This window comes from Enhydra lutris, unplaced genomic scaffold, assembly GCF_002288905.1.
Source record: "Enhydra lutris kenyoni isolate GAN:26980312 unplaced genomic scaffold, ASM228890v2 scaffoldscaffold1, whole genome shotgun sequence".
Classification (NCBI taxonomy): Eukaryota; Metazoa; Chordata; class Mammalia; order Carnivora; family Mustelidae; genus Enhydra; species Enhydra lutris.
This window is the reverse complement of record NW_019154085.1, coordinates 75,817,779-75,842,148: the sequence shown is the minus strand read 5'-3', so window position 1 is coordinate 75,842,148 and position 24,370 is coordinate 75,817,779. Positions and strand designations below refer to the sequence as shown.

At 34.0% G+C, this 24,370-nt stretch overlaps 1 protein-coding gene across 3 annotated transcripts in view; it reads left to right on the top strand.

Annotated features, from left to right (window-relative positions):
- LOC111145224 (CWC22 spliceosome associated protein homolog) overlaps positions 1–23,957 on the top strand; it is a 57,982-nt gene extending 34,025 nt beyond the window's left edge. For all 3 annotated transcript variants that reach the window (XM_022500005.1, XM_022499988.1, XM_022499996.1), the window contains exons 11-20: positions 81–143; positions 4,324–4,428; positions 5,959–6,040; positions 10,049–10,109; positions 13,739–13,816; positions 14,680–14,832; positions 16,286–16,413; positions 18,317–18,418; positions 18,514–18,737; positions 23,097–23,957. In XM_022500005.1, the coding sequence (XP_022355713.1) occupies positions 81–143; positions 4,324–4,428; positions 5,959–6,040; positions 10,049–10,109; positions 13,739–13,816; positions 14,680–14,832; positions 16,286–16,413; positions 18,317–18,418; positions 18,514–18,737; positions 23,097–23,683 (1,583 nt within the window). In that variant the 3' untranslated portion in view covers positions 23,684–23,957. The remainder of the gene's footprint in view (positions 1–80; positions 144–4,323; positions 4,429–5,958; positions 6,041–10,048; positions 10,110–13,738; positions 13,817–14,679; positions 14,833–16,285; positions 16,414–18,316; positions 18,419–18,513; positions 18,738–23,096) is intronic.
- The last annotated feature ends 413 nt before the right edge of the window (positions 23,958–24,370 follow it).

Here is a 24,370-nt window from a genome sequence, read left to right as displayed (position 1 = left end):
GCAGGCTACAGGGTGAGTTGGGAAGTGGGGCACCAACAAATGTAAATAGAGAAAATAAATAATTTTTAATTTTTTTTAAGATGTTTTCAAGATGGATCCTAATTTTATGGAGAATGAAGAGAAATACAAAGCTATTAAGAAAGGTATGTAGAATTTTATAATCTATTTTGGATAAGTAGAAGCAATTCATGTAGATATGTAATACTGGTAGGAAAGCTTAAATCACTGACCTAATGAAATCTCTGCTATTATGATGCCATTCTCTTCAGTTTTTCCATACATTATTTTTCTTTTCATTATTGTTTCTCGTTTGTGGTATTACTTCATTCTCAGTTGTTTACCTCATTGTCCCTGTCCTCTTTCCCTCTATTTAAATTGTACAACGCTTAAGTCTCATTCCTTTTAAGAAATGTCTATATTGGGGTGCCTGCGTGGCTGGCTCGATTGAGCTTCTGACTCAGTTTTGGCTCAGGTCATGATCTCAGGGTCCTGAGATTGAGCCCTGTGGCACACTCCGTGTTCAGCGGGGAGTCTGGTTGAGATTTTCTCGCTCTCCTGCCCCTCTATCTGTTCATGCTCTCGCGCTCTCTTTCTAAGATAGATAAATAAAATAAATGAATGAATAAATCTAAAATATATAAATAGATCTTTAAAAAAAAAAGAAATGTTCATATATTACTAGTAGCCCTTATTTGAACTTCACGACCACTTAAGAATTGGTGCTTAAATTGATGTCTGATATAATATTCAACTAGATGCTATACTTTTATTATAAAGTGCTATACTTCATTATTTCTTGAGAGCAGATTGATGTCCTGATAAAATCAGTCATAATTCCAGATAGGCTATCAGTGCTCAATAAATTAGTGAATTGATTATTATTATCATTTGTACATCATCAGTATATTACAAGCACTAACTTTGGATAGATTTTGGTTTGTATTTTGTCTGTGCCATTACTAGATAAGTGACCTGGTACAAATTATTTGTTTGATATAAAGTTACTTGTTTGTTTAAGGATAAATAAAATATAGTGCTTTGTATTATCATAGAGCAAGGATTTAGGCAATGCTTTTTTTATTTTTGGACATTTGTATTTCCCTTGAGTTGTGATTTTATGTGAGAAGCACTTACTGTTCTGAAAGCTCAGGAAGACAGTAGGAGGCCTAGAGCTCTGTCATTTCCTGCATTCTGGCTTTAGTCCAGACTTGGAAGTAAAATGAAGTAGAAAGTAAGGTGTAAGCAGCTTTCCATTTCTATACATTATTCTAAAAATCTGGTACAATAAGTAGATTGCTCTCCTTAGGTGCCAATTTCCTAGGGGCATTTCACTGCATTAGCCAGATTCCTTTTGCTATTACAATTTAGTTTCTAAACATGGAGAATTCCTTAGACCCATTTTGCCTTCTTATGAACTTCTTTTTCTACAGTATCACTCAAAGATTCTAAATGGTTTTATGGAATTTTTATCATACCTAGTAGGATTTTTTTTTTTTAACTTGGAAATTCCACATCCATTTGTTTAGGATATCTGTGGTTGAGCAATGCCAGGAAAGTAGTACTTTTCTTTATTGTAGCACTTAAACTCTTTGAACTTAAGTTCCCTTTATACTCTTGAAAATTATTTAGGACCCCAAAGAGCTTTTGTTTGTGTGGGTTACATCTGTCGACACTTACTTTATTAGAAATTAAAACTGAGAATATTAAAATCATTTCAAAGTAAGAGTAATAAACAGTGTTATACATTACATACTTTTAAGAAAATAACTACTTGATGAAACAAATTTAAGAAAAATGCCATGTTTTATATATTTTATACAGTTTAATGTCTGACTTAATAGGAAATGGATTTTCATATTGTTGGTGATTTCAATCTCTTGCAATAGGTTGTTTTTATTGAAGTATATGAAGAAAATTGAGCTTCATAGATAATATGTATTTGGAAAAGAGAGAAGCATTTTAATAACCTTTTCAGATAGTGTGTATATTCTTCCTTAATACTGTGCCAGTATTTAAAAGCTAATTGTTTCTTCAAGACTAATTGCAATGTGAAACCTGAAACAATATTCATGAATTTTCATACTCTATTACCTTAAAATCCATTGGCCTGTCACTTTGAGTGGATCTTTTACCCATGTATGATTTTGCAGCATGTTCCATTGGTCATTTAGAAAATACCCATTCATCAGTTATGCATATCTTCTAAGTGTTAATGTGTTAACATTATCAAAATTAAATTAACACATTAACACAGTATCAAGAAATCACATTTATTAGTATTCCCACCTACCTCATCAGAGAAGTCTAAGTATTGGGAAACTATCAAGCTCACAGGAATGGATCCAAGTTCTCCAAAATTCTAATTTTCTCTTGAGAACTCCTATTTTGTAATGGTAGTAAGTACTGTTAATTATTTTCCTTGAAGTGACAATCTCACTTTGTTTATATTTGAGAAAATGTCTGCCAAATGCCTAACAATTCTAGTTTGCCAGCCATTCTTTCAAGTAAAAATGGAAAACTTCACTAATTGACCTTACAAGTCAAAGAGTCACACAAGTGCTTTTCTTTGAGGAAACCATCACCATTGTGCATCTGTCTTTAACAGAAAGGCTGTGTATGAATTCATGTTTTGCTACTCAGATTATTTGTGTTTACCCTTCAGAACTGAGATTCAGTGAAATTAGTGGTTTTCTACTTCCTCCTCGAGGGCATCCTCAGGTCAAACTGGCTCTTTTCCCGCCTCCAACAGCATGGCAGTAAAGAGCACAGTGACGGCTGGTGCAGTCTGGTGCCTTGATTTGTGCTCAGATTGCAGCAGTTTCAACTCCCATTGCTTTCAGACCCTTGTAGATGGCAGCACAGAGAAAAGGCAGATAATGTCTGGGTGTTGTTAGGAAAATAGTTGTGACCTCACAGACCACCTGACAGGTCTAACCAATCCCCCAGGGACTCACAGACCATACCTTGAAAGTGCTGCTTCATTCAGTTAGTGAAACCCAGTTGTCATTGACTAAGTGATTTCAGTAAGTAGATTCTTAAGTGGAGAGATGAGAGGATGATGTAAATGACTAGACAATTCATTTGACCTTCATTCTTTCATAAAATGTTCTTCTAGAACTGGCATAAAAAAATGGCCACAGCAGGAAGTGGGCACAGCTTTAGTAATTAGCACCTTAGCGTGACCCAGGTGCATTTGTGTTTTAGGTTTTACAGCATTTGGGAAGACAGCAGGAGTGCCTGTCTTCCTACTATTGAATACTAAATAGTTTCCTCTTTTGTCTGAGCCACATTATGTAATAGGAAACTAGACACTTCAGATTATTTCTTGAGGTCACATTTGGTAGAGATATTCCTGGGATTTGTGTGTCAGCTAAGGGCTGACTGACAGCTCTTTGTTTCAATAAAATGATTTATTTTTCATGGTATGATGTTTTCTGATAGCATTAAATATTATATGTGGCTGCTGATTTATAATGCTCAGTTAAATATAAGAAATTAGAATTTCCCTAAAAGTAAGTTTACCCGAAAACTTTATCTTAGAAACTCCGATTTTAAAAGAAATGCAGAAGTGAAGTGTTAGCCGGGTTTGTAAAATCTTTATCAGATCAACAGAGTACACACCATTGGGCAAAATATAACTTTAGTTTTTTTCATTTGTTAATTATTAATGTGATGACTAGCCTTAGGTAGTTTCTTATTTACATCACTGTTTTCATCCAGTTCTAGACGTAAGCTGGATTTTAAGAAGTGATTTTCCAGTGAAGTGCTCATCTTACCAATTTTTTTTTAAGGCTTTTAGACTTCTGTTTCTGATATGGACAGTTGTAAGATTAATTATAATATTCTATTTAATAGGTACACATTAGAATAAAAATCTCATTACTGTTTAAACACTAAATTATGCAATTATTTTTTCTCCCTTCTTTGTCTTTCATAGCCTAAATTCTTGTTTTCTATATCTACTTTAGCTTTGTATAATAGACATCTCCTTTCTGATGCTGAACTAATAATATTTTGACTCCAATGTACTAGTTTCCAATCTTGTTTTTCCGGTGCTCTTGCTCTTTTGGAAAACTTCATCTACTTTTTTTTGTTCTTGTTCTTCTCTTCCTGCCCTTATTTTATGACCATTTTCTGCTTGGCAGAAGAATGATACAGATGGCTCTCTGACCACCTAAACAATAACACAGGCCCATGTGCTCACTTTGTTGGGTGATAAACTGTAGCCACTGTGGATTTTGGTGAACTGAGAATTATCTTCTCAGAATGAGATTCACGTGTATCACTTGCTCATTAATATTTTCCCATACTTTGTTCTGATAGAAATTCTTGATGAGGGAGATAGTGACTCAAACACAGACCAAGATGCTGGAAGTAGTGAAGAGGAAGAGGAAGAAGAGGATGAAGAGGGAGAAGAAGATGAAGAAGGTAAAAGTATAGCTCATTCAAGTAATATTGTAAAATACTCTGAAATTAAATTAATTCTAAAGCAGTTCTCTAAAATAGTGGTTCCCAATCTCTGGAGGGCTGGGGGCTGCTCCTGGCTTCTAGTAGGTGAAGGCTAGGGATGCTGTTCAACATCCTACAAATCACAAGACTGCCTTCACCACAACAGAGTGTTCTTTAGCCCAGAATGTCTGTATTGCTCAGGTTGAAAAACCCTGCTCTAAAAGTATTAAACAAGGAAATCATTTTGTAATATCAGCATAATTTTAAGTTGACATTTTATGCCTTTGAGTATAAACTGTGAAAAAGATGCATTCGTGTTGAGTGCATGTGATTCTGTAGCCCAGACATGAATGTGACTGATGAAAGTGGCCAAGTATTTATTTGCTGTTCATTTTGGCAGATAGAGTGGGGAGGCCAAAAGCTGTGTCTGCACAAAGCAGGCATGATGTTCTTCTTCAGCTTCGATTGCTTTATTTCACAGAAAAATAAGCTCAGAACTTTATTTTGGTTAAGTCTTAGTTAAAACATCAGAACATACATAAGACTGGCCATTATTTACTTAAATTGCGTATTTGAAAATATTAAAAGTATGTCTTTCCCTTTTAGGACAAAACATATTTTAGTTCTGTCCTAAAATGTAATTATTCTTCTACAACATATTTTATAAAAATAAATTCAGTTTTTTTCTGGTGTCTTTCTTACATAAAACATTTCCTGTGTACTATATTTAGCTTTAGAATTTCTTTACGTGAAAATACTGTTCAAATAAGAAATACTAAATATAGAAGTTGTCATGCATTAGATAAGAGAAGATTTTGACAAATACACATATTTATATTGGACCCATCTAGTCTGTCACGATGATCCAGTTTTTTCTGAGACTAAATTTCTAACCATAATTTACAGTTCTTCCAAATTATCAAGCTACTGTTTATAATTCTGGAAATAATATTTTGCCAAACAACAGCATGAGTGCTACCTTTTATGTCTAAATGAGCAAACGACACAGAAACAAAAATAATATTTCTGGCTTGATTTTGGACTTCTTTGAACTGACAAAAGTTATTAAAATACTTTAAGATACAGCAGAAGACTAGAAATGGCTACTTTGAGCTCACAAATACTATTTTACACTGTAGAAAATAGCATTACTGTTAAACTCATAGATTCTAAATACTTATGAAAAATTAGGGGCGCCTCGGTGGCTCAGTGGGTTATGTGGGTTAAGCCTCTGCCTTCAGCTCAGGTCATGATCCCAGGATCCTGGGATCGAGCCCCGCATTGGACTCTGCTCAGCAGGGAGCCTGCTTCCCCCTCTCTCTCTGCCTGCCTCTCTGCCTACTTGTGATCTCTCTCTGTGTGTCAAATAAATAAATAAAATCTTTAAAAATAAATAAAGTCTTTATTAAAAAAAAAAAGGAAAGAAAGATTATTATCTGGAGATACATTTTCAGTCCTTCACATTTATTTTTGTAGTTTCATAATTTTGTTATGTTTAATTTCTTTCAGGACAGAAAGTGACTATTCATGACAAAACAGAAATTAATCTAGTCTCATTTCGTCGTACAATTTATCTTGCTATTCAGTCAAGGTAAGATACTGTAGCTCAGTTGATCTTTATTTTTGAAAGAGGATGGACAAGAAGATGGGATTTTTTACAATCTGGTGACAGAAAACTAGATGGCACTTTAGGGATTCTCAGACTACCTGCCCAACTTCATAGATCCCTGCTGTTGATTCTTTGTTTCAAGAGAAAATTATCTTTATTTGTTTGGAAGGTCTAATTGTGTCACAGAATTTAACTTTTTTTCTTTTTTTTTAAACTGTGTCGTTCCTTATAGTTAAATATCACTAATAAAAACCTGAAGACAGCTTGGTGTTACAGAGCTGGCACAGTATGTAATTGTAGTGGAAATTTATTATTTTTTATTTGGTTTCTAATTCTGATTCTAAGCAGAGAAGCACTGTTATGATAACTTTTGGACACTGATTTTTTTGTGTGTGCAGATGGAAATGAATATATATGGAAATAGGAATTAGGAAGGTTTTGAGGACCCTTTGAAGTAATGTTAAGTAAGAACTACTGCGATGTCGGGGCGCCTGGGTGGCTCAGCGGGTTAAAGCCTCTGCCTTCGGCTCAGGTCATGATCCCAGGGTCCTGGGATCGAGCCCCACATCAGGCTCTCTGCTCAGCAGGGAGCCTGCTTCCCTTCCTCTCTCTGCCTGCCTCTCTGCCTGCCTGTGATCTCTGTCTGTCAAATAAATAAATAAAATCTTTAAAATCTTTAAAAAAAAAAAAAAAAAAGAACTACTGCGATGTCATGTGAATATCTTATTCCCTTTGAAGGCTATGAGTTTGGTTTGGAAGAGAAATAAATGAAATATTAAATGCTTAGTACATCTGTTATTTTTTATGCAAATCAGCCTATTGATTTAATGGCACAGTGTTTACATTTTGCACCGGAGGAGGAATGTTTTCTCAGTTTTGTTTTCTTACTAGGTTTTGTATATTTCCATTTAGTATGATGTAATAGCAAAAATGATTCATACGTAGGAGTCATCCTGTTTTTATTCTGTCTGAAAACTTTTTGGCTTAGATTCATCTTCAGAAAGAGAAATGTTACAAAGCAAAACATTGGCTAGAAATACTTTTGGTTTATCCTTACCTATTTCTTTGCCTTTTGCATGGAAGAAAAATCCATTAACTATGTTTTCATACAAACTTAAAGTGGAAAATGAGAATTTTTTGTTATAGGTAAAAATTCTTACAATTTGACCTTTCATTTATCCTTTTTTAGAAATTCAACAGTAATCTGTTGTAAACAGCAGATTCACTGTTTTAATATTGGTGTTCACATTAACTTTGAAGAGTTACAGTAGAGCTGTTTGGATAATTACTTAAAGGAAACTGGTTTTTTTTAGTTTACCAAACCTTAATAGTCCTTGAACCACAGAAAATATTTTAAAAATGAAAGCATTAGACAGGTGACAGTCGGAATTACGAGTGGTATCAACTCTAGTAATGGCAATACCATTTCATGTGTTGGTATTTGTTAAGCGTTTTGAGCCCCTAAATGTCTGGTAAAAATAACATATATATGACAAAGTTTACTATACTTAAAATCTCATACATATTTTAGAAAGAACCACAAAGACTTTGGTAGACCAGACGTTTAAAGGACATGGTCGAGGGATTCATGTAATGGGATCCTGAATCATAAAGTTACTAAACAAATATCAATCTAGACTAAGAAGTGCTATTATTGGTCGTTAAAACAGCTAAAGTGATTTACTGTGTGTTTTTTTTTCTTCAAAGCAACAGCACTGACTTTAGGGAGATACAGGTAGACCTTGGTGGGAATTTAAATTGATACGCTCTTTATGGAAAGCCTTTTAGTAACATGAATCAGGACCTTAATGTTGATGCCATTTGACCATTTTTTGAAATTGACAGAGAATTATATAGAGTTGTTCAGTACAAAAAAGAAAAAGACCATCTTGTCCAATACAAATAATCAAATGTCTAGTTTATGCCACTAGTGAAAGTTAGGCTAATGGGGAATTGTTATTGGTATGGGCAAGTGGTCTGATTTAATGTGAAATGGGGCAAAAACGGCATAGATTATATAGTACTGTACCAGTAGTATTTTTTTATTAATTTTTTTTATTTTTTTATAAACATATAATCCAGTAGTATTAAGTGTTTAGATAGGTAGACAGATTCTAGAAGTGATACATTAACATATCAACCATGGTTGCCTTGAGAAGAGATTGGGTTTTTTGTGTCTGTGTTTTCCAATTTTTTTGGTATTTTTCAAAAGTCTTATGTTTACAATACACCAGTCTCTACCAAATATAATATAAATCAAGAATGAAATATAATCATCTAGTCAGATGGCAGTGAGGGCATTTTATACAGTTTGCTTTTGGAAATCTTGCAGACAGAACTAAGGTCTGACAACTGAATTGTGTGGTGATTTTATTTTTTTAATTTCTTTCCTTTTATATTTGTTGACTGATCTCATCAGTACTCTTAACTTCTTACTATCCTGGCTCTTTAATGACCCTCTCTCATTTACATAAAACATAAAATGGTACAGTTGGTTTTGTTGTTGAAAAGTAAACATTCCTGTTTGTTCTTGTTTTCAAATGTTGCTCCACTCTGATTTTTCATTATTGAAGCTCTAGCATCAGAGGGAGGTGGGTCTATCATTTTCCCACCAAAGTTTCTTAGATGGAAACATCATTAAAACCATTTTGTAAACACAGCTGGAAAACTAGCATCACGTAAAATCATTTTTCTTTACTCTTCCCCTCAGTCACTTTTTATTTGTATTAAACCTGAAATTTATTTGACTTAGCAACATAAGATAACTGTAATATCAAGCAAATTTAATTCATTTAATATTTACATTTAGTACAACTTCAAAACAGTCTCATGTAAGGTGTTACCAGATACTTCTCAAATAAAACAAGAACAAGGAAAATAGACTGTTAAACAGCTAACTCACTGGTACTTATTAGATAAACAAAATTGTAAAGTATTTTTCTTAATTAATTGACTCATTTTTCAGAAATTGCAGGGTTTTTTCCTGCATATTAATTCTGTTTTTAAATCAAAACTATGAAAGAAAGTGTCACATCTTTCAAAATACTTTTTGGTAATATTGTTGTATTGTTGAAGTTTATCAACTACAGTTTAATATTTTAATCTTAGTGCCAGATATTGTTTAATATTACCTGTTGCAGAAGTGCTTTCTGATATATTTCTTTATTCATTTTAGGTTTTGTTTTTTTTTTTAATTCCATTACATTGTACCATCCTGGGTTATTACTCTGTTATGCTTACAGAAACTCAGTATCAGAAGCTGAGGAATTAGATGAACCATAAAACTAAATTTATAGTCATTCTATTTCAGTGACTATTTATTTTATACTGCTGATATCCAAAGAATGAAGATTTGAATATTCTACACAAAGTACAAATACATTAGCATTATTCATGTATTGAGCTCACATTAAATTTGGTAATTCTCTTAAGTATATTGGAAATATTTTTAATGAAACTTAATGAATGTTGTATAAAAGCAAATTTTTTTCCTTGTAAGTGATTTTGATTATTTACTATTTTTATACTTAGTTTTTGAAAATGTAGAAGCACTGTGGTTGGGTATGAATCAAGATAACTTGTAAATGTGGTAATTAAGTACTAGATGTCAGGCTGGGCTCTGAAACATCTTTTCCCTCTTCCTGTCTTGGGTCAGAGATAAGTGGAAATATTTAGCAACATCATAAAAATCTGTCTACTTTCTGTCTATATATTTGCCCATTCTGGACATATTATATAAATGGAATCATACTTTATGTGGCCTTTTATATCTGACTTTTTCACTTCACGTAAATCAGAGTTCATCCATGTTGTAGTACGTCTCAGTACTTCATTCTTTGTAGAATTAAGAGCTATGTCTTTTCTACATACAGGACACAGTACTGTGAAGTTACAGTTAAAAAGTTATTTTAAACAATTGTTGAAGTAAGATCCTTGTTTATGAAAGAGCAAGTTTTTAACCTAACTGTTGTGACCACTTTGTCTCTACAGTTTAGATTTTGAAGAATGTGCACACAAATTGCTTAAAATGGAGTTCCCTGAAAGCCAAACAGTAAGTCACAATAATATTGTTTATAAAAATGTTTAAGACAGTTAATATAGGTTTTATGAATTGAAATAATAACTCAGTATTGAATATTCATTTTTTAATGTAGATATTCTAAAATTTTTAAATAACTTAAAAATTAGTTCTGGGGTGCTTCATAAATGCTCCTCATTGCAGTGAATTAAATTGGCTGCTTAAACGGGATGTAGGAAAAGGAGGAAGTCTCTGATCCATTGAACTTCACAGAAAATTTTGAGTGGTTGCCTGTAAATCAAATGGTAGCTTAAAATACAATAGGAAATTTGTTCCTTAATGAATTGCCTACTCTATCTACTTACTGCACTAAAGCATCTTTTGTGGTAGAAATTATAATGATCACCATACATGTTGTTATATCACTTAAATTGGATATAGAAGACTCATTTTTTTCATTCATTAATGCAACAAAATGTATTCAGCGTATACTACATGTCAGACTCTCTACAGGATACCAGGGATTCAATAATCCAGTATATGTTAGCCCCCCCGCCCCTTAGTCCATGGGACTCATAATCTTACAACTTAGTGTATACTTCACTGTTGAAAGTATCATAGAACCCTAATGCCAAAAATGATAAAGACTGGATTGAGTAGATTATCTTGGGTGTTTTTTCTAATTGCATTCTTAGTTAGATTGTTCCCTGCCCATCTCCATTGAGCCAAGGCTTTGGGGGTTTTGTTTTTCACACCCTGGTTTACACATGGTAGACCCAGCAGAGATGCTAGAGTGAATATATCAACTCTAGGCTGTTTCTATTTCTAAAAGATCTTGACTATCTGAGCTGTTACCGTTAGGTGTAAGTGCTTTGTCTTAAGGTTCTGAATATGATCTGTTACGGGGATTGGCAGACGGTGGCCCAGGCCCACTATCCATTTTTGTAAACAAAATTTTATTGGAATACAGCCATGCCCGTTGATTGGTATATTGTGTATAGTTGTTTTCACCTTATGGCAACAGAATTGACTGGTTGCAACAGGCACTTTATGGCCTCTAAAGCCTGAAGTATTTACTATCTGGCCTTTGAAAAAGTTTACCAATCTTTTTCTAGATTATAAATTTCTTCTTGAAATGCCATGATATGTAATTCTGAGAAGAAATTATTCTTTTCAAATTTAAAAAGTTCTTTTTTCCCCCTCTTAAAGTTTGTTTATTAGTATATTAGTAACAGTGTACCTATTTGTACCCAGGGTGCACTTGATTTGTTCACTTTTGAAAGGAAATAATTAGTGAATTAACCTTTAAAATTATAATTGAAACTGAAATTACTATATGATCTTGTCACATTATTAGAGGAGTATAATTAAGTCATTTTAAGTTTTATTAATATTAATTCAGAGGGTAGTTGTTCTAGAACTAACCTCAACATATTTTGATAGCATTTGGAAGAATGTCTTAGTGCATCTATTTTCATTCACTCAAAAGGCTCTCCTAAAATTGCTGTAATATTTAATTAAAATGTTAAAATATTTGATTATGATAAGCCACAGGGAATAACTCTTATAATTGCATTTAGTCTAGGGAAGAAAGTAATTTGTTTTGCAAGTAGCACTGGCTTATTTAGCAATGCTATGAGCATATTACCATGTTATATTGTTTAAAACCCGATTAACTGTTATGTTATTGTAAAATACAATGTTAGTAGAAAGAGTTGAAAATGCATTTTAATATATCAAATTAACGTAATGTGGCAGAATTCAGAAAACCTCCTTTTAACTTTTTAGTACTATATTAAATTTTGACATAGTACATCTTTTCAGAACTTACGCATTAATAAGCATTTTGTTTAATTGAGGTGAGTTATGATTAATCATAAAAAAATAATAATTTAGTAATGTAATGACATCTGAAAACAACTTCAAATTGTGAATTAAGGCCTTTTAAGTAGATTGCTTTATAAGTAGATTATCAACTTCCAGAATAGCGCTATCCAATAGAACTTTTGCAATGATGAAAATGTTTGTGTTCTACACTGTCTAGTATGGTAGCCACTGGTCACATGTGGTTTTTGAGTACTGGAAATGTGGCTAGGGTGACAAAAGAACGAAAATTTTAATTTTATATAATGGTATTTAATTAATTAGCTAGGGGCTAGCATGCTAGACAGCACAGTTCTAGAGTATCTGTTCTGTGCTTCTTTAGGACCCTTTTCCTCCTTCTTGCACATGGATATATGCAGTAAATATAGATAGACCTAAGTTTTAAAAATAGTTACAGTAGGGTGCCTGGGTGGCTTAGATGGTTAAGTGTCTGCCTTCCGCTCAGGTCATGATCCCAGCATCCTGGGATTGAGCCCCACATTGAGCTCCTGGCTCAGTAGGGAATCTGCTCCTCCCTCTCCCTCTGCCTCTCCCCTGCTCATGCTGTCTCTCTCTATATCTCTGTCTCAAATAAATAAAAGAAAAGAAAATATATTTACATATTTACTTAGGTTGCGTCTCACATTGTTAAATATGACAAAATGTCAAAATTGCTAATTGAAAATACTAAGGTGAAATTAAATAGAAGTAAAAATGAACTGCAAGGGTATATATTATATTTCCTATAATAAACATATTATTATATTTATATTTTCCATTTATAGAACACAAATACATTGCAGTTACTATGTTTGGAAAAAGAATAATTTTTAACTTTTGGTAAATGTTTTGTAGAAAAATATATACTTAGTCAATTCTACAGCAGTGGTCAAAGAATGAATTTAGGCCTTTTTAAATTTTGTCTCCATTGATCTGTCCATGTTGTCTGAGTTTCTTTGTCTATGAAATTGATATAATCAATACATACTTCATTACAATATTTTAAAATTATAAATCATTTGTGATGATGGTATTTCTGGTCCTGGATTAACTCTTGCATTTATTAGCTCAACAGAATTTTTGCACAGGAGTTGTCAAGGCACAAAAATAGCTGATTAGACAGTGTATTACTCCAGTAGTTATGGAATGATTTAATCTATTCGTATAGATTTATCAATAGATCTATATGTGTAGCATTTATTTTGAGGCTAGAAAATCCAGCCACAGAGGTGTTTATTTCCTTTGTTCTTTTAAAAAGACCTTTTATTAACCAGAGTATCATTTAAGTTAATGTTGTAACTATGCTTATTTATGCTTCTATGAAGACTCATGTTCTACCTTTTCCATACTAATTAAATATATTCCTTAATAATTGAGTTTAAAGGTATATAACTGAATTATTAGGTGGCATATTGATCTGTATTTTTAAAGATTTTGTGTAGACTCTTTTTAGAATATAGTCTATTCAGTAGTCTCTTCATGGTATATCTGTTTCATATAGTAGATATTCTTGAGTGGTTCATACTTAATATAAATTTAGAATTTTATAATCAATCTAATTAGCATGGATGACTATGGAAACTGTCAGCCAGGCTAAAGGCTTTGAAAAACTATACAGGTATGACATAGATTGAATTTCTTAATTTTGTCCTAATAACTTTAGCTCACAAAGCTTTGGAAGTTTTGTGTATTTAAACCCTTATTTAAAATTTCAAACTGTCTCTATCATATTGATAAATTATCATACAGCATGGATTCATTGTTTTGTGAATCACTAATGCAATTTTTTTTCCAAATAGAAAGAACTCTGCAACATGATACTTGACTGTTGTGCCCAACAAAGGACATATGAGAAATTTTTTGGCTTATTAGCTGGGGTGAGTTACAGCCTCATTTTTCTTGTTGGAATTTAGTAGAATCGCTAGGGGAATCCATAACATGAATATTGTGAATTAAGGTGTCTGCTTTGTGGTCTTGTCTAATATAAGAGCAAGTCTTTGCTAAGAGCTTGTTGCTCTTCCCTCCCTCAGGTTTACCATCCTCCGTAGTTTCCTCCTTTCCTATTTCATTTTGCAGTGCCTTATTAACATTGCTTATGACTCTTCCAGAACTTTTTGAAATTCTATATGCTTTGTAACAGTTTCCCAAAGAGGACAATTAAATGTTGCCTTTTCAAAATCTCAAAGCATTTTCTGAAGTCAAATACATATTCAGGCAACACAAATAGAGCATGAGCTAAAATAAGTTTTTAAATCTAAACTGTACCCACAGAGAAATATATTTGCATAGTATATAAATGTATGTGTCTATGATAAGCTACTTATATAATTTTGCTTTAGTGTATAAATCCCAGGTAAATAGGGATGATATATATTACCTTCTTTTTTTTTTTTTTTTTTTTTTTATAGAGAGAGATCACAAGTAGTCAGAGAGGCAGACAGAGAGAAAGGGGGGAAGCAGGCTCCCTGCTGAGCAGAGAGCCCCATGCGGGGCTCGATCCCAGGACCCTGAGATCATGACCTGAGCCGAAGGCAGTGGCTTAACCCACTGAGCCACCCAGGCGCCCCTATTACCTTCTTTTTTAAGCATTCCATCATATAGCACAAAAAGATTGAGTGATATGATATACAAAATATTTACTGATTTTTGATTCAGTAAATTTAGAAGGATCTAATATGCTCATAATGGTATTGAGAGTCAGTGTTTAGTGATACTGACCTTCAGTTTTTTTATTTATTAGCGATTTTGCATGCTAAAAAAAGAATACATGGAATCCTTTGAAAGTATATTCAAAGAACAATATGATACCATCCATCGCTTGGAAACAAACAAATTGAGAAATGTTGCCAAGATGTTTGCTCACCTTTTGTACACTGATTCACTTCCATGGAGTGTAAGTAGATGAACTGATATTTATTCTTCCTTCCTTATCCCATTATTCTCGAATAGGTATTAAGTATAATATAACCATGGTTTTCCTATGTAGGAAATGTACTTTAAAATGATATGTATAGCAAACTTTTATTGTAATGGCTATCTTTGAGGTTATATTCATACAACGTGGGATTGAGAAGTTAGGTAAATAATGTGAGTGTAAGAAACACCACCTGTGATGATTTTAACAGCCCTTTTTAATAGTGCTTTTTCATAGTGATGGCTAATGGTCCTTTCAGGGGAAAATAGAGATTTTCCTCTTCTCTGTGTGTGCACACGTGCATATATACTCATACCCACGTACATGAATAGCTTTGTGGTCCATGCATCATATAGTCAGTTCTTTAGAACAAGATAAGATATCCTTGATACACAAATGAATACTGGATTGGAATTTAAAATGCATTCGTGATGCTGGAATTTATTGTACAACTGCTGTTCATCCAACAGCCATTCATTTAGTTACCAGCTCTGTGCCCAGTCACTTGAGAGAGATACTGGGCATCCAAAGTGAACTATATATGATCTCTGCTTTAAAGGAACATACCATATAAGAAATACATAAGGTAAGATATGCCCATAGCGCCAGTACAAAATAACAAGTGATAGGTTATAAGAAAAGTTGAAAGTTGAAAGAAAAGTGAAGTTGAAAGAAAGAAATTACATCCAAGAGGAAAGAAAGAGAGGATCACACTGTACTATACCACAACCTGATGGTAGAATGAGGCAGCAAAGTGACCTTATAAACGTTAGATAGATTCTTGTAATATTGTAAGTACTAAGTATGTCTAGCTGCATTAATAGGTATTTTGTAAACTGGCCTAGGAGCCTGATTATAATAATATTTTTACTTCTTTTTTCCCCTCTGGGAATGAAAATGAAATCAAAGTTTTAAACAATCGAAGCAAATGAGTTCCTGGAACATAGAAACTGGAGGTTACTTTTAGTTTTATTTGTCCTAAAACATCTCTATTGGCTTCAGTTTTTAAGCCTCAATCTTAGTATTCAGAACAAACCATACTCTTCCTGTCTTTACCCTTATTGTATATGTACTATACAAAACTGTAGCCTAATGCGTTAAGTGGCATTTTGCCCCAAACCCCTATATATATATATCCAGATTTTGATGAGTGAGTTTTAGGAGCTAGTAATCTTTGCTTCAGCATTATATACTTACAGCAGAATATAAAAGCACATTACTCCAGAAAGAATGAACTCTATTTCTGTAGTGTCTTAGCATTATGAAAATTAGCATAGAGAGATAGTCTTAAGCTTTGCCAAGAAATAATACTTACTAGGACAAAGAAAGATACTCACAGATAATTCTTTAGAGAGGCTTAAAGTTATAAGTGTTGGTCATTTTGTCTTATCTTTAGAACAAAATAAAATTGTCTTTTAATTTTAATTTTCAGGTTCTTGAATGTATAAAGCTAAGTGAAGAAACCACTACATCGTCCAGTAGAATTTTTGTTAAAATATTTTTCCAAGAACTGTGTGAATATATGGGTCTTCCTAAACTTAATGCAAGATTAAAGGATGAGTAAGTTTATCATTATGCATGTTTTATTCTTACTGTCCTCAGGAATTTTCCTCCATTGTAGCAACCTAAATCCACACTTGGTTGTAAAAACAAGAGTTAAGCCCCTAGGTCTTTGTTCTTCCATTAGTTACTACTCTGAATCTCATGTTCTGTGGCACAGGACAACATGCGGTTTTTAATGTTGGATTTTAGTTGCAGGAGAGTAAACACAGAATCAGTGCCTCTTTTAATTTAGTTAGAACACACAATTATTTTGCATGTTCACTGGAGTTTTCTAATGAGTATTACAGTTTTCTTTTTTTTTTATGATTTTATTTATTTATTTGACAGACAGAGATCAAAAGTAGGCAGAGAGAGAGGAGGAAGCAGGCTCCCTGCTGAGCAGAGAACCCGATGCGGGGCTCAATCCCAGGATTCTGGGATTATGACCTGAGCCGAGGGCAGAGGCTTTAACCCACTGAGCCACCCCGGCGCCCGTTTATTTTCATTTTTAACCCAAATTTGAACCTTAGAAAATTAATTAATTTTTGTTATCAGTGGTAATTATAAATGTATTTAGATGACTCAGTCATGTAGTTCAAATTATTACACTGAATGAGAATCTTGTTCCAGGACTATCATGTAATCCCTACACCTGCTTTCTTATTTCCAGTTTATTCAGATATTACTGTTGACTTCTACTTCATTCACACTGCTGAATCATCCTTTCAGATTTCTTAGTGACTGCCTGCCAAGTCAAGTACTTTTTCTCAATCCTCCTGCCCCCGGACTTTCCGGCCTTACTAATGCAGTTGGCCACTTGCTCACTGTGGCTCCTCACTTTCTTTTCATTCTGCCTCACTCTTCATGGTCTCTACTCTTCAGCCTACCTCTCCTCTTTGCCACAGTTTCCATTCTGGCTTCAACATGCCCTCTCTGGGCTAGTCCATCGCTCCTCTTGGTTTCATAGACTAACTTACCGGTGCCTGTCTACTTCACCAGGTTTATCTCCTCCCTCTCCATAGACTTCACCAACATTGCTCAGCCTTGTTCATGCTTCCTTACCTCATTTCCAGAGCTAGAAATCCCCTCTTTTGGTCTATCCAGCAAAACTCTTAATTATTTTTCTTGTATGTCACTTTTTTCTGTGTAACAGTTTGTCCTGACCCTGCTGGTTAGTCATTCAGTGTGGCACTCAGAACAACATGTCCAAACCACCTTGTATTGTTCCCATCCCTGGAAATAATGATTGTATGCAGTCTTCATCCATGATTTCGTCCTTTTGTTGACTTTTTTCCCATCCCCCAGTGCTGTGCACAGTGCTGTGTGTGCATGTGTGTGTATATATATACAACAGAGATTTGTTTTTACTTTATTGTATACATTCACGTACTATGTGTATGTGTGTGTGTGTGTGTGTGTGTGATTGTGTATGTTATACAATATGTATGTATGTGTGATGTATAAAAAAGTTTTTAAAAACTTCTGTGGGGCGCCTGGGTGGCTCAGTAAGTTAAGCATCCAACTCTTGGTTTCCACTCAGGTCATGATCTCAGGGTTGTGAGATCAAGCCTGGTGTTGAGCTCCGCACTCCTTGAGGAGTGTGCTTGAGATTCTTTTTCCCTCTCTCCCTCAGGCCCCGCACCCTGTATGCCCGTGTGCCTAAGCTCTCTCTCAAATAAATAAATCTTTTTTAAAAAAACCTCCTCTGTTGTAAGTTTAGTAAATTATGACTTGACCCTACTTATTTCATTTAAATAGCATGTAGCCTAATTTAATAAATTATGTAAATTGCTTACTTAATTGTATTTCATTTACCAATTTAAAAATACATAGAAAATCTGAAAAATGATAATATAAGAAATTTGCCTTTTTATCTTTAAGCAATGTGTTCTCTTTTGTTCATTTTCTTTTCTTGTTTTAGAACCCTACAGCCATTTTTTGAAGGGTTATTACCCCGAGATAATCCAAGAAACACTCGGTTTGCCATCAACTTCTTCACTTCAATAGGTCTTGGAGGTTTAACGTAAGGATAGTTTTCAAAATTTTATTTTCATCTTATAAAATTATCTCACAGGTGCCTTCAAAGCAGAAACTAACAGAGATTATATCTTTAATTAGGGATGAATTGCGTGAGCATCTCAAAAACACACCGAAGGTCATTGTGGCACAGAAACCAGATGTTGAGGCAAATAAATCCCCTTCTTCTTCCTCTTCCTCTTCCGCGTCCTCCTCTTCAGAGTCGGCCTCCTCTGCCTCTGACTCGGACAGCAGTGACAGTAGTTCAGAGTCTTCCAGCGAAGACAGCGGGTCTTCATCCAGCAGTAGTCAGAGCTCTGCCTCAGGTATGGAAACTCACTTCTAATGGATTGGGCTCTTTTCTAACAAGTATATTGCTGGTGATGTTTACAGCAAGGGAAGAAAATAATTTGATTGCTTGATTATTTTAGAGTTCAGTTGTTTAAAAGCCACAATTAATAATATAAATGATCATCTATCACTGCTGGAGCCTGTAGTGAATTGCATCATTTATAATGCTAAGATTACCTATTGGAATCCTCTTCATAGAAATGAAGATATTTCATTGCAAATACTTACTTGAGTGACGACTGAAATGCCATTCATTCATAGTTCCTATAGTCCAGTTTATAGCTTTCCTGGTAGTTCTATTTTTAAAAAAAATTTTTAAAAAAGAGTTTTTTACTGTAGTGAGGTCATGTTAGCTACCGATAAATGCCATGCATTCATTGCACACATCGTAAGTGTAAATGTTCATGAAGAGAACACATCCACATGCTAGCTACCCATAACCAGAGTTACTAGCTACTGCCACTCTTCCTGTCCACTGCCTCAGGGCAGCTACTACTCTCATTTGTAATTCCGTAATTCATTATGCCTGTTTTTAACTTTATAACTGTGTTTTGTAAACTCCTTTGTGTCTGGCTTATCTTTCACAGTTACTTTTGTGAGATTCATCTGTAATACTGCATTTAGTTATAGTTCCTTCAGTCTTATTGCTGTATAGTTTTCCACTGTATGAATATGCTACAGTCTATTTAACATTCCTTTTACTCAGAAGGAATTTAGATATATAAATAGTAGTCCTGTGAATATCCTTATTCATACTCGGTAAATATGTGTATATGTACCTATGTGCATTTCCGTTGGGTTTGTCCTGGGAATCACTGGGTTGTAGGTTGTGTGTATATTTGGCTCTAGCAGTTACTGCCAGCTTTGCAAGTCAGTATTTCAGTTTACACCTCCATCAGCCATGTTTGAGAGTTCCAGTAGCTCCCATCCTCTCAGCACTTTGGTTGGATATCTTCTTCAATTTAACCATTCTGGTAGATATGTAACGGTATTGCATTGTGGTTTTAATTTGCATTTTCTCGATCATTAATGAAGTTGAACACTATTTTATAATGTTATTGGTCATTTGGGTATTTTCCTTTTTGTGAGTGTCTGTTCAAATCTTTTGCTACCCTTCCCCCCTTTTTGTTGTTTTATGAAGTTGTCTCTTCTATAAATTTGTTGTTCTTTAGGTTTTCTGGATATGTATCTTTTGTCACATGTATGTATTGCAAATAGCTAGTTCCATTCCATTCTTGTCTCTCCCAGCCTGTGCAGCTGCCAAAGCTCTGTTGGTCTCTCTGTCCCTCAGCAGTAACCCTGGATCAGCAGATGCTCATAGGGAGAAAGTGGCTGTAGAATGTCAGCTTACTTCTCCATGGTTCCGCCCTCTCCAGAATGCTGGCCCTTAATCAACTTAAAAGAAAGTTGCAAATAGTACAGAAAATTCCCATATAGCCTTCACTCAGCTTTTCCTAGTGTTAGTATTGTATGTAACCAGAGTTCCATTACGGAAGCCAGGAAATTAACATTGTAACAATACATTAAACATATTCTTACTTGAATTTCACCAGTTTTTCCATTAATGTCCTTTTTCTTATTCCAGGATCCTACTTGGATTGAACTGAGTTTCTTCTAGTCCTCTATAACCTATTCCTCTCAGGCTTTTCTTGGCTTTAATGGCTCTGAGACTTTTGAAGTCCTCTGGTCACTTATATTTTAGAATTGGTCCCTCAACTCAGATATCTGTCTGATGTTTTTACATGATTAGAATGAGGTTATGCATTTTTTGGACAGAATACCATAGAAATAATGTATTCTTAATGCATCTTATCTTGGAGTTCATAATATTGATATGTCTTATTGGTGACATTAACTTTGATCACTTGGTTAAAGTGATATCTGCTCAATTTCTTTTGAGCAGAAAAGGACAGAAACTCCTTTTCTCTATAAATGAATGTCTTGTAGGGAGATAATTTGATACTATGCAAATCTTCTCTTTCTCCTCTACCTTTCACTCTTTAATTTTAGCATCCTTCTTTGGATCTTGTCCGCAATACTTAACTACTGTGGTGTTTGCCGAATGTGATTTTTCCATTTGTCTTTTTTCTTCTGCATTTAGTGATTGAATTTCTTCTGCAAGAAAGAATCATCCCTCTTCCCCACCCCCACTTATTTATTAACTTTATATTTTATCAGTGTGGACTCTTGGGTATTTACTGAATTAGTTAAAATCCATTACTATAATTTATTTTGTTGTTCAGGTCATATCAGCTTTGGCAGTTAGGACTCCTTCAAGTTGACCCTCTGTTCTTTCAACATACACCTATCCTGTCCTTTTTTTTTTGAGCACTGCCTTTCTTTATAATATCTCAAGCTGTTCAAGATCTTTTAGTGCCTTTAAGCAGAAGATTTTAAATTTTTATCTGGCGTTTCTAGTTGTTTTCAGCAGGGGCACTGGTCTTCCACAGCTTTTTCCATCCTTCCTAGAAGTAGAAATGCAGTAGTAAAGGATTTTTTTTAAATGTGCCATTTTCTGAGAAGGTCTGTTTTGTTTTCCCCAGGATCAACCCTGTTTTCTTCCATCACAGTCTCTTAGCCTGAATAAGAGATAGTCTTATTGTCCAAAATCATATCATTTCTTACTTTTTAATGCATATTTAGTGGCAGGAAAGAGTAGTTGGGAGGTTGATCTTTACACTCTTGTTCTCTGGCTTATTGCACTTAAAAGAGTGTGTGTGGCAGCCAGAATTGTGGGACTCTCAGTATTTTATATTATTAGAGCAAGATTGCGGTTGCCCACAGGAAGTCTTATTCTTGAATTAAAATACGTTAACATTGTTCATTTAATATTCACCTCTTAATTCTAAAGAATTTGGTATTTCATGATATCTGTTTTGAGAACAGATGATAACACAGCTTGAATTGCTGCAGTAAGGAATCTTGCTGATTCAAAATTAATTTGCCTCATCATACAATTTCAGTAGAGAGTTTTCTGTTTTATTAGTAAAATATTAAGTAGCATAAAAGCAATATGAACTGTCCCAAAATTAGAAAATTGTAAAGCAAACACCCAACAGTGGGTTGGTTGCCTATTATGGTAGGGCTCAGGGTTTTATGTCAGCACTGCCATGAGAGTGGTGAATAGTAGGGACAGAGAGACGTTGATTTAACACACAGCCAGATGGTTTCTGCTTGGGTAGCTACAGCTCAGCTGAGCTGCTTGGTAGGAACCAGAGAAATAAATCCTTAGTGGCAAACCAATGGACTATGCCAAGGATAGGCATTCGGCAGAAGAAATACAGGTTGGTACAGTGAGATTTAGGTGGAGACAGGACGAAGGTAGGCAGTTTTCTACCATATTTTCTTTCTGTATATGTATGAATTTGACAGAACTTTTGGTCTTCTCAGCACCTTTGATTTATGTACCCAAAGTAAATAACACAGATAAACTGATTAAATTTGTTTTATAGCTTAAAATTTCACTGTGATTATTTAATATTTATATTTGTGATTATATCAGTAAGATTGAATTGTTCTCAGCCATTTCAAAAGAGTTTTCTCAGAAATCAAGATAAGGCCTATGATTATGTCTTTTTTTTTTTTTTAAGATTTTATTTATTTATTTGACAGAGAGAGAGATCACAAGTAGGTAGAGAGGCAGGCAGAGAGAGAGGGGGAAGCAAGCTCCCCGCTGAGCAGAGAGCCTGATGTGGGGCTTGATTCCAGGACCCTGAGGCTTAATCCACTGAGCCACCCAGGCGCCCCTATGATTATATGTCTTAACAAGTTTCTCTTCCTGGTGTAGATACTGCTTCTCTGATAGCACTGGAGAGCAGAACTATTGTTTTTGTAGGAAGAGGTTTTTATTTGAAAAATACATATTCATGCTGTTAAAAAACACAGTAAACAAACACAGTAACCCCACTTCCCCACCTTTAGGAGTGATGTTGTTCACATGTGTGCTCACTGTGTTTTTCTTAACATGTCAGATCTGAATAATATTCCCTATGACATAATGCACAGGGCTGGAATTTCTGTTTTTGAATAAAATTTATAAGTGGAAATGTACCTGTTAGTCACTTTATAAAAAATTTTACATTTGCTATAGTCTATTTAAAGTTTCTGTTTATAGCTTTGAGTCTAAGGATCAAAACAGTACTTTGGTGATAAGATACATATTCTTAAAAATTACTCATCTTGTAAAATATCCTGTTGTAAGACTTGCCATTCAATTTAGTTTTGCATCCGGTTTGTCTGAATTAATAAACCTACAGTGGATTAATAAATGTAATTGTTAAATTATTAAATTAAAGATTAAAATAAAAGCTAACGATTTCATTTTACGTATGCAGATAAAGATAGAAGAAAGAAGGGACAAGGAAACACCAGAAGTAAGGAAGTAGATAAATTGATCAGGAAACAACAGACCCATGATAGGAAACAAGAAGAAAGAAGGCCAGAGCAAAGGCATCGGGAAACACGGACTGAAAGAGAAAGAAGGTCAGAAAAACATAAAGATAAAAATTCAAGGGATCCAAATTGGAGAGATCCCATAACAAAGTACACTTCAGACAGAGGTGTTCCTTCGGAACGAAATAGTTACAGTAGAATCATGAATGACAGAGACCAAGAAGCACACACAGATTTGGAAAATAAGTATGGTGATCCTAAAAAGAAGAGAGGAGAGAGAAGAAACTCTTTTTCTGAAAATGAGCACAGACACCGAAATAAAGACTATGAAAATGTTACAAGAAAAGATAGATCAAAGTCAAGAGAAAAGAATAGAAAACATTCAGGTTCTAGAAGTGATGAAGATAGGTATCAGAATGGTGCCGAAAGGCGATGGGAAAAATCTAGTAGATACTCTAAACAATCCAGAGAATCAAACAAACATCAGGACTGGCGAAGAGAAAAGTCTCCAACAAAGCAAAAAAAATAGTTCTACAAAATTACAGAAACTGAACATGCCTTATATTCAGTTGAAACAAATTATTTTTTATATTAACGAACTTTATAAGAATTCTTGTATAAAGTACTGGTTTGTATTTGTACATTTAAAAATTTTTTCATTTTAACATGTTTTATAATTGGTACATCTCAAGGCCCTCCACATAAAATTATTTGAGAAGTTTCACCAGAGAGGGATGTAATTCTTGCTTATATTTTGTTAATAAAATGATCAAATGCTCATTGAATCAGTGATTTTTTTCATTGACAAAATTTTTTTTCCTGATAATGTTTCCAGTTGTTTATAGAATTATTATAATGAATTATCAGTGGCTTTTTTTTTTTTAATAACTAGAGACCAAAATAGATGAACCATTTCAATGTAATATTTTTGCTTTGTCAATGAGATGCTATGAACCTTTTTAGGAGTCACCATTTTTTTTTAATAGGAATTATTTCAAGTTTTATATTACATCTTGAACAAAGTAGATATGTATAATTTTTTTAACAAGTGTTTTGATGAAGCTAAGGGTATATTAGTCTTTTAAACAGATGCATAGCTATATTATTTAGAATTAGGACTTATCTCATCAATAACATTTCTTCTCTTTGGACTGCTAGATTAATATTTAATTGAAATTCTTTGTGATTAGTGCTTTTTCTCAGCCTTGAAGTTATA